Below are 11395 nucleotides of genomic sequence, written 5' to 3'. Positions count from 1 at the left end.
GTTTCCCTGTGTCCGTGAGGTGAGCAGCTTTGGTCCATCAGGCCCTTCTGCCAGTATATTTTGCATCACCTCAGATGCACAGCAATGGATCCAGCTAACCATGGACTGAAACCTCAAACTGTGAGCCAAATAAACCTCTCCTTTCTTTTGTCTGTGTCAGGCATGTTGTCCCAGTAACGTAAATCTAACCAATATGACCATCTATTCCTACTTTTTAGTATTGGGAAGATGTATGTTTCGTGTGTGTGTGTGTGTGTGCGCACACACACGCTCTAAAGGTTTAGAGTTCTTCTGAATTCACAGTTCTTCCTAATCTTAGGGTTTATTATTACCTTTTACGAAGCCATGAAGAGAAAGGTAACAGGTAGGTAATGTAGTGTAGTGACAACTGTGTTGAGGATACCTTGTGTTATTACACCTGTGTAATTAGAAACAAGTCCTTCCGTGTCACTATGAAATAGTGTCTTGGGCAAGGGTTTCCAGGTCTGCTGTATCAGGAAAATGCCATTCCTTTTGTTATACAGCTTTTTTTTTTTAAAAAAATCATTGATTCCTTTCATTCTTTTTTTCTACTTTTCTTGCTACTAGAGACTGAACTATAAAAAAATTCCTGAGATAATAAACTTAAAAAGAGAAAGGGCTTATTTTGGCCCATGGTTTTAGAGGGTTTAGTTCTTAGTCACTTGGCCCTGTTGGTTTGGCCTGTAGCAGCCGGTAAATCATCATAGGAGCAGGTAGTAGAGGAGGTCCACGTGCTTCATGGCAGGTGGAAAGCAAAGAAAGAGGCTCTTAGGCCTGGGTACAGTATCCCTTTCAAGAGCGGGCCCGCAGTGACTGAACTTCTTACCACTGAGCCCCCTCTCTTAACGGCTCTACTACCTCCCAGTAGTTGGGGACCAAGTGGATGACACTTATCTAAAGCATAGTAGGCCTTTTTTATTAAAAAATATTAGTAAAAATGTCTTCATTAGCGGAGAATTTACCTGTGGAAGAGATACATAGAGTCTTAAGACACCTCTTCAGTGGACTCCTTACTATACTGTTTACTTTTTCAGTAAGTTTTAAGCATGTAACATAATTGGAATGTAAATAATTATAATGAAGGGAAAGGGATGCTTCTGCTAACACTTAGTGTGCTTCTCCAATACATATCCAGTATCATAATGGTTTCAACCTGTCGGTTTATATAACAACCTGTCTTGTTATATTCTTGCTTTCTTGGTCTGTCTCTTTTCTTGGCTCTTAAGTTATCCTTTTTTTTAAGAACTGCTTTTTTTTCATCCATAGTTCTTCCAGTGCTCTGTAATCAACCATGGGCTTAACATAGATTTGGGGTGTTATAAAAAAGTCATTTGTATTTGAGAAAATAGCTTTCTTTTACCTCTCCAATCGTCTCTTTCATGAATCTTTCTTTAATTTCAATCAGAGTTTCTTTGTGGCCAGAGTCAATCCCTTTTATGTATTCAGTGGGTGCTTTTATACTAACAAAAGTCACCACTTTTTTACATTCTCTTTGAACAGCACAATTTCAATATGTATACTATTCCTTCTTGGATGGCTTCAAAGAAGTTCATACATTTGATTCTTACCTATTGTGCTTCAGTTTTTATTATCCATTTCCCCCACTTTTTCTCTATATCATGATACGGAACCTTTTTTCATATCTACCTGATCTTAACATGTCACTGGCTTTATTTCTGTGTTTATTTTAAAAAATTGTAATTCTCTCCTGTCATCTACTCTGCTAATCTCCATTAAACAAGAAATATTTTTGAACATATATGGGCATACATGAGGCCCTAATGGTTTAGTTACAATTAAGATATGTTCTCTGGATTTGTGGAATTCATTGTATTTGGATGGAATAATATTTCAGCAGGTGATACATAATAAATGATATGTAATGTACAAGTACATAGGATATGTGGGCAGTGGATAGAATCTGAAAGTGACTTGGAAAGATGGGTGAGAGTGCTAAGCAGAGGAGGGCAGGGAGGACTTCTGCCATCCTCAGTTGGAGACTTAAATCACAAGTACTGTCGATGGAATGGTGGAGGTTCTGGTGGGTCAGCAGCAAGGGCTGTGGGTATACAGAAGTGAAAGGGAGAGGGAGGAGACAGTTGCAAAGGTACGTGGAACTTTCTTGTTAGTCATGTTATCAAATAGACCATTTTTTTTTGAAAGGTGCCTTTGTGCGTTTGAGAAGGATGAGGAAGATGACGACCTAGGGAAGAGACAGGCTTGCCAGAGAGACAGGAAGGGATATAAGAATACGTGTTCTAGGACCCTAGAGGATCCTAGTGGGGGCAGGCCAGGAAAGAGGGCTGGTGCTCACTGTGGGGTCAAATACAAATGTAATTTGGTGACTGCTGCTCAGAATTCAAATAGAGTGTATGTCCATTCGTTTCTTACTTGATGCTTTCCTTACTTCTCCTGTGTTTTGATTTCTAGATTCAACCAGCAGAATTCTTTCCTTCAGATAGTATCTCCTGACCAGTTTCACTAGATTCAGAAATTACAAACATTTAACGTGTGTCCATTTCTTTGACTTACTATCCCGTCATATATTGCATTGCATTTTGGTACTGTGCTGCAAAGCTACCTAGTCCTTTTTCCTATTACTTCATTGACATATCTCTGCAGAATATTCACAAGTAAGTATTGTGTGAAGACTCACTGTGCCTGTATGACTGCCTTCTTTCCTGTCATTTTAATCATTTTCCATATCTTTTTCACTTTAATATAAATTGAGAATTGTCTTTTGAGTGTTGAACTTGTTTTCCAGGTTCTTTCATCACCCTGTGAGCATAGCTCTAGATCATTCTGTTGCCTCCTTTTATTTCACATGAAGCTCACTTCCTCCCTCCTTTTCCCTCTGCTGAAGCACAGGCTAACTTCTCGGCAGCTCCTGCCATCCTGTTTCTCTCCGCCTCATCGACTCCCCATCTCACTTCAAATCTCAGTGGTAAACATATGTTCTCCCTTGTCTGTACCTCTTAATTTCCCTTTTCCACTGCTACTGCTTTCTCTGTAATTGTATGATTTAACTTTGTCAAGCATTTTATAATAGGAAAGATGTGGTTGAAAATAAAGTTGTATTATAATAAAATCATGTCATTATAAAACAAGTTGTTTCCCAAGGAATGTGAAAGTCTCAAGACACAAGTTAAAATGGCTGTTGTTTTGTATTCCTTGGTTGTGCTAGTAGTGTATAAAAGTTCATTGTGTCCCAGAGACTTTCTTATCTCACAATCATGTTCTTAAGTGATAAGATTAAGCCCCAAATAAAATGAAGACCATTCTGTTTGTACTTCTAACTTCTTACATGAAAATAATATGTGTTGTGAGAGTCCTGAAAATTAAAGAAGCTTTTTGAGTGAGCTAGAAAAGACAATGTCTCCCCAAAGGTACATTTTATAATCACCATTTTGGAAAATTTAGTGTTCCTGACTAATATTTATGTATTTGCCCCAGATGGGAAAAATCATTTTGTCTTTGAATCCCATTCTCCTCATAAAATAGAATTATTGTTTCTTTTGCACTTGGTTCATTGCCCATTGGGATATTCATTGGTTATCACAAATTGCCTCTATGCCTTGGCAAAAGTCCAGGCGGTACATGGGCAATTTGGACTTCTGCATTGGTTGTCGCTACCCACATGAGCCCTGAGACAATGGCTGTATTCCCCTTTTCACTTCATTTCCCAGGGAAAAGTAGAAAGAGATATCCTTCTTGTCCATATGGTCATCTCTACCCTAAACCACTTTTATGTGTCATCTTAGTGGACTAAAAAGGAGTTTAGAATCAGTGAAGGGTATTAGCTACAAGTTTATATATTTCCATTTTTTTTTCTAGGTCTTGTTTATTTTCAAAAATGGCATTAACTTACATGGCATTAATTGAACAGCACTGATGGAAAAAGAATATTTGCTTTTTCAGTACCATACACTGTTTTTTCCCCCTCTTTCAAAATTTTTTCTTTATTTAGCTTTGTTTCACAAAAATTAACTTTATTTCACAAAAATTAAAGGATTATTTTTATCCAGAGTTGGACAAAAATCATATATTTTACATTTCTATACTGAAGAAGCTTGAACACATATATTTACAGTTTATAACTCATTTTTACATATGTTGCTGCAATGCAAATTTTATTTTACTTTAACACAGCTTAAAAATAATATTGCCCATATGACAGTCTTGCTGATTTTGACATTATCCTATAATCTGCAATGGTAAAAACTAGCCGAGAGGCAATTATAAAGTTTGTGGTTTGGTATATCAACCAAGCTTTGACTTTCACAATTTGTCTGAATTTTCTTTTTGCCAAGAATGTTTGTGAAGGTTCAGATGGATGATGATGTCTTACTTTGCATGACATTTCTTTCAGTTTATGAAGCTGTTTTGCTTTCTGATAAACAGTTTTTAAAAGAAAGTGGAAGAAGATTATAGAATGAGAAATGATATCAACGGTCATACAGTCAACGCCTCCCTCCATGTTGACCAAAATGTCTTGCGCTACAAGACTGTTTTAGTAAATGCTTGACTGCCTTTCCCCCCAAAAAAGTCTTATTCTTGGGACTACAAACTCCTTCCCTGGGTGAGTCTACTGACTGACCCTCATCTCGGTTCATTTTTATAGTGTCTGTAATTTTTACTGTGATGCTTCACCAATATGGATTTGGTTTGTTCTATGTGAAAGCATCTTTACAGGGAGGATTCTCATCAGTGCTTAACATATCCTAAAATATTGCCAATTTGTGACTGCTTTTTGCTTTTTTGACTTGGGGTAAGGTGGGATTCCAAACCGTGAAGGTAGCATGAATGTAGGCCTGATACAAGGCAGATCCCTAATAGGGCTCTGATTCATCCTCGTGACTCTTCCCCTATCAACATAAGTTGATGTCATGTCTACTTGTGCCTCCTGTCCAGGCGCCCAAGTTTTCACAGTCCTAGTTTCATGGATAGGGTCAATCCTTTTGAGTTTTGGCTTCAAGAAGTTCCTTTCAAATGTGACGTGTGTCTTGAGATGATTTCCCTGAAAGAGTGGTGGAAATTCCTGTTTGTAACCATGGCCAGTAACCAGTCTCATGAGTCAGGTTAGCTTCAGGTCCTGTCCCCTGCACTTGACTTTCATTTTTGTTTCTCACACTTCAAGCTCCCCTCTTTGTTTACTGTTTGACTGGTTCTGTTTCATCCAGTATCCCGTAGTATGTTTGGACCCAGATGGGATTAAGAGATAGAAGGATGCTATTGTATAATTTAAAAAAAATTTTTAGACTTCTATAAAATCCTTTATTTACCCATCACCTCTCTATGGACATATCAAGTGTTCTGGGCCTAGGTGTGTACTGAACGCTTTAAGCAATGGAGACCTTAGGCTGGGTTCCCTTCTTCAAGAAAACCTACTTCTGAAATAGATGCATGGAGATGGGTCTGATACGAATGCAGTGAGAGTGTGCTTGCTAATAAAGAATAAGATGGTTGGAAAAGAAAGAATAGAACAATTGAGACTTCAAATATGAAGGGTGGTTAGAATTTGATTGGGTTTTCTGGAAGAGATCTGTCCAGCTGAGGAGAACCTTAAAACACCAAACCAAGGAGTTTAAATTCTTTTTCGTGTAGCAGAAAAAGCCATTGGAGGCTTTGAGTGGGACAGCCATCTAATGCAAGTAGTGTTTTATAATCTCAGTGCTAAAGTTTTAGAAGTCTACCGGATGCTTGTACTGAAGAAAAATTTGTGTGTTCTCCTTTTACTTGGGAGAAACTGAACTCAGTACTTTGCAGGTAGCAAAATAACTATAAGGATGGAAGTTACTTATTCTGAGGACAGGGGACAGGCCTGTACTGTCAGTGAGGAGCTGACTAGGAACAAAAGTACCCTCTAGGAGACCTTGAGCTTCTTGGAAACTTATTACTAAACTAGATCTCTCCCCCTCAAAAAATTTTTTGAGACAAAGTCTGGCAATGTAGCCTACCGAGGCTGACCTCAAACTTACATGCCTGGTATCTAGACCAAAAAATTTTTTTGTTTTGGTGGTTCTAGGGATTGAACCCAGGGCCTGCACACTGAGCTCCTCCCCCATATGTTTTGGGAAACAGTTTTACAGAGTCACTAATTTGCGCAGGCTGGGTTTGAATTTAAGGTCTTCCAGCCGGTCTTCCAGAGTGCTGGGATTATAGGCATGTGCCATCACACTCAGGTTAGGCCAAATTTATAAAAACACTTTTGGCCCCAGTAAAATATGTGTCCAGGTATATCTGAAGGAAAACTGGGTCTGCAAAGTTTGTATACATGGGGTCCATTATTGCATTTTTATTTTACTGTATCATAAAATTATTTAAATAATAATGCAGAGTTGCCCACAAAATTCAGAAAAACGTAGCATATTTGATTTGAAAGTTCTATGCCTAGTAGCTATTTATTTGTAATAATAATGTTTTTGATATATTGAATGTCCTGATTTGAAATAAAAATATTTTCCAAAATTCTTGTTTTATAGGTAGAAGAATGTTAAATTTCAGCATCTGTGCCTGAAAGTAGCATACAAATTTCAGGCCACATGGATGAGTGCCAACTTCTGCATTTCCCTTGTGTATCCTGTGACCATTCTACCCGGGGTGAGTGATTTCTAAGTATAACTGGCAACCAACCAGGTGCCAGCCAGCCAGGGGCTGCCCTAACAAATAATGCTAGAGTTATAAATTAAACACTGTCTGGTGATCTGTGATGTGTAAGGCCGTTAATTTAGTTGATCTGAATTAACTGTCTGCTCCCAAAACTACATTCCTACAGTGTGAAATTTGTACTTAGTCTGTTTGGAAGAAAATAATAAAAAACAATAGGAAATTATTTGTTAAAATGTTAAATGATGGCATTGCCTAAGATTGCTTTGGGTTTACATAAGTATTTTCACTAGATGTAATTTTAAAAGCTCAAGAACTTGTTATTTCATGAATGTTGGTTATAATTTTATATAAAATAGGGCTTTGGGGATCATACATCTTCCATTGTCTTAGAGTATCAGTTTTGTAAATGTTTTATGCATTTACAGTGTTTAGGTTTCTAACAGATATATTAGAGAAATTATTTATACCTGAGATTCACATTTATAATTTAAAACTTACTTTCTCAAAGTTTCATTCTGGAAAATTACATTGGGTATAAAGCCTATTTGTTACCGTATCCATGCATTTTTCTTCTTATTTAAATTTTTTACTTCACCACGCCATTCATTTTTTAGAACATCCTTCAGAGTTCATGCGTCTTACTGAGGACACCTGACCTTTTGAAGCTTCATAATTCACATCTAGATGTCACCAGTCTTTCCCATGTTAACAGTTCTGACTATGTTTTATTATATGTGCCTTCGGCGCCGAGCCAGGACAGCTGCAAGAGGAGAAATGATGAACAGCCATAGAACTATAGTGTCAAACAGCCGGACTTCCCCTCTCAATGCGGAGGTGGTCCAATATGCCAAAGAAGTAGTGGATTTCAGTTCTCATTATGGAAGTGAGAATAGCATGTCCTATACCATGTGGAACTTGGCAGGTGTACCAAATGTATTCCCACGTTCTGGAGACTTCACTCAGACCGCTGTGTTTCGAACTTATGGAACGTGGTGGGATCAGTGTCCTAGTGCTTCCTTGCCATTCAAGAGGACACCACCTAACTTTCAGAGCCAGGACTATGTGGAACTTACTTTTGAACAGCAGGTATATCCTACAGCTGTTCATATTCTGGAAACCTATCATCCTGGAGCAGTCATCAGAATTCTGGCATGTTCTGCAAATCCCTATTCCCCAAATCCCCCAGCTGAAGTAAGGTAAGATTCATTTTTAATGACCTAAACCTTATGGCTCAAAGGTTTTGGTGGTTTCATTATAGGAGGTCTTTTTTTTATTGGAAGCATTCTTTTAAGTAATTTAAACAAATGATTTTGAAAATATTCGTCAATATCCTGATGGGAATGAGAGATCAGATGCATGAAGATTTAATGAATGCTTTCTCCTTGAACACCTCACACTATAATATTCATAGATCATAATATTTACTTGTCATAGAATTTACCATAAATAAAAAGCACAATTTGAACTATTATGAGCATAGACCAATCTAGAGGTTAGTAGGCAATATGCCTTCTAAAATATTTTCAAACAAGCATTTTTTGAAAATATTTTGAGCAACTCAAAATATGCACTGATACTTTAAAGGAGGTCTTTAGAGGATTAACCTTAGGGTTCAGTAGGTGTTTTGGTAGCAAGCTTATTCATTTAAAAATAAGTACTCCTTTAAGTGACTAGTGTGTTCTCCTTACAAGCCTATTTATATCAGTAGTTTGCTCAGCAATTCCTTTCTCTGTTGTTTTTGTAGTTCCACCTTTTGACTTTTTAAAAATGTAGGTGGTATCATCACATAGTCCAGTAATCAAAAAGAATATGTAATGCAGCCTTACATATATCCTGTTCTCTGTGTACCTGTGACCCAACCTTTCCTCAAAAGAAGACACTTTTGTCAACATACTTTTTTCAGTTTCTTTCTGCAGATACAAGAACTACAAGTATATGTTTATTTTCTTTATTCACAAAAATAAGCATACTATTCACATTGTTTTGTACCTTGATCCACTCAGTAGTATATATTTTGAACCCATTCAGATAAGTGCAGAGTTTCCTCATTCTTTCCTACATCTGTAAGTAATGCAGAATGTGTATATACCCCGACTTACTAACTTGTCCCCAGTTGAAGAGCCGTTAGTTGTTTCCAATCTTGCTATAATAAGCATGTAGGCAAGGAATGAACCCATCATAAGTTGATTCACCTATGTGCTGGTGTATCTGTGGGATAAGCTTCCCAGAAGAGATGCTTAGCCAAAGATACACACATTTATAACTTGGATATGGAGTGCCAAATTCCCCGTGAATATTCTGCACCTATTTATGTTTCTACTGATAACCTACAAATAATGCTGGTTTTGACAAAGCCACACACACCTACAGAGTGTGTTAATAAATTTCATTATTTTTTGCAGTTTAGTGTGTGAAAACTTATTTCATGTTGTTTATTAAAATTCGTTTACGGTATTAGCTCGGAGGTTGAATACCTTTTCAAGCGTTTGAGACATATTTCTCTTTCTTTGACCTTGATTATATTATTTGCCCATTTTTCTGTTACTTGGTGATCTTGGTGTTCAGATCGTTATATAACTACTAATTCTCTCATTTACATATTTTCATGTCTCCCATGTGCTAGGCATTGTTCTAGGTATTGAGGGTGCACAGTGAACAATGTACAAATGACAAAACTCCGGGCCCTTATGAGTTTCTTCTAGCTTGGAATAGTTCATGGGCACCTGTTAACCTTTCAGACTCCAGATTAGCTGCTGTGGAAGGAATGGAGCTGGGAGCAGCACCACTCCCGTGACCCGCTGCCTCCTTGTTGTCTCCTTAGTTCTAAAGGGGGCTCCTCCTCAGCCCTCCACAAAAGAGGTACAGAGTGCAGCACAGCTTGGATCAGAGACCACTAGGACAATCTTGTTCTTTTCAGAGCTATTTTAATTATTCACTGTGTTCAGTGTTATTAATGAGTCATTAAAAAACACTGAAAACCGGCATTCCTTTAATACAATGCTTTTTTTTCCCCCTAAGAGGAAAAAAAATGTAGAAATTTGGGCAAGATCTCTTCTTATGTGAGAATTGTTTTATTAGGACTCTGTCACTGTGCCTCTTTTCGACAGTGCTGTCCACCTTCTTTTTTAAAAAGCTGAATGAGTTTGAGGATGAGATCTATGAAATATGTAGTATGTTTTCTCCAATCTAAAACTTAGTGGCTGTATAACTGATTTGGGGTAGAAATCAGTTTCTTATGTTTCTGAGAGTTCTGGTATATGATTTTGATTAAAGTTCAAAATATATTTACAGATGTGTCTCTAACTTGTTTTAGTGATATTTAGCTTTATCCCTCAGAAAATACCATGAAGTTTTAAGAGAAAAGGAATTTGATTACAGTATAAGAAAGGCCATTTTAAAATTTTACTGATTATGAAATCAGAAGATATTTCATTAAAAAAAATTATTGGAAAATACCAAAAAAGGGAAAAAGACACAGAGAAAATACCTGTCATTCTTCTGCCCAGATTCAGTAACTGTTAAGGTTTTGGTGACTTTCCTTAGGCAGTGAGAAGCATTCATGGAACAATACCCTTTTTGCCAGTTCACTGCTAGGCACAGAACAAAGGCCAAACAGAAGTGGCCGTTGTTCTCAGAGCTCACAGGCCAGCCTGGAAGGGGACCATGGGCTCCCAGGGAACATGTGTTGGCGGAGGACAGAACCTAAGCCGCAGGGCTCAGAAAAGGCTTCCTTGAGGAAGTGAGGGCACTGAGAGTGAGTGAGGGTTGAGGGAGACTGCACTGTGGACGAGAAAGGCAGGGAAAGAAAGCATTTTCGAAGGTATTTGTAATTTGGCACAGGATTTTATGCCCACTGAGTAAACAAGTGTGTTGGAGAATTTCTTTGTTGGAAGTGGACCTCTTGTAATCTCAAGCATTCAAAATTTAAAAGCAGCCCTCGCCTATTTCATTCAGTTTCAGTGAAGTAGAAAAATTACAGGTAGTCCTGCAAGATATGTCTTTGCATGCTTCTTGCCAGTGCCTTAAGAGAAAAGGAAAACAGATAGTAGTAGGGAGTGACCTGATCCTAAAGTATAAGATCCCAGTGGCTGCCTGTACAAGAGTCGGAAAATAGGCTAGCTCAGAGTTACAGTTTGGAAGGAAGAGATAGGGAAGAGTGAAGGGAGAAAAATGACAAATTGAAGATACATTAAAGATTGGAATTACATTATATAGGAATGAAATTAGTGGTGTGGATTTCTTTTTCTTTTGAATGTTACAAGCACTTTATATAATGAAGTTAAGAAAGCAGATCGAAAGAAAGAGGCTGTCACAGAGAACATTTGCTGCCAGAAAGAGTTGCTTAAGCAACAGTTTCACAAATTTGTCATGGTCTGGTCACTTTGACATTGTGGACCAAGAAACATGATTTTGTCATTTAAGTTAGAATTGATCAAGCCTTTCGCATAGAATGGTAGTGTGCTAGTTTCCAATTGCACATGGGTTGGGTTGTTGTCTCTGAATACAGATATTCACAGGCTCTTTATGTTTGATGAATTTTATTCTTAATTTTCAGGAGAAAAATCTGCAAAAATAACTAGAGAGGGTAATTATGAAGATTCTAGAAACTGTAAAGATTCCTACTGTTATAGTTCCTTGTTCTGTGGTTATACATTCCCTGGGTGATACAGTTACTAGAATTCCTACTGAATATTCCACTTCTGGGTATATATCCAAAGAAGTGAAAGCCGTATACTGAAGAGCTACCTGAATTCTCATAATTATG

General features: G+C 37.6%; 1 protein-coding gene across 1 annotated transcript in view; it reads left to right on the top strand.

Annotated features, from left to right (window-relative positions):
* Positions 1–2785: 2785 nt before the first annotated feature.
* Fbxl4 (F-box and leucine-rich repeat protein 4) overlaps positions 2786–11395 on the top strand; it is a gene marked incomplete at its 5' end in the record, with an annotated part of 57198 nt that continues 48588 nt past the window's right edge. Inside the window, 4 exon segments of the mRNA XM_005377798.2 lie at positions 2786–2965; positions 4423–4600; positions 6504–6621; positions 7245–7826. Of these exon segments, the coding sequence (XP_005377855.1) occupies positions 7315–7826 (512 nt within the window).

This window comes from Chinchilla lanigera, unplaced genomic scaffold (assembly GCF_000276665.1).
Source record: "Chinchilla lanigera isolate Chin_1 unplaced genomic scaffold, ChiLan1.0 scaffold00010, whole genome shotgun sequence".
In the NCBI taxonomy this organism is placed as follows: domain Eukaryota; kingdom Metazoa; phylum Chordata; class Mammalia; order Rodentia; family Chinchillidae; genus Chinchilla; species Chinchilla lanigera.
Note: the sequence above shows the minus strand (reverse complement) of the source record. Positions and strands in the feature narration are given on the sequence as shown.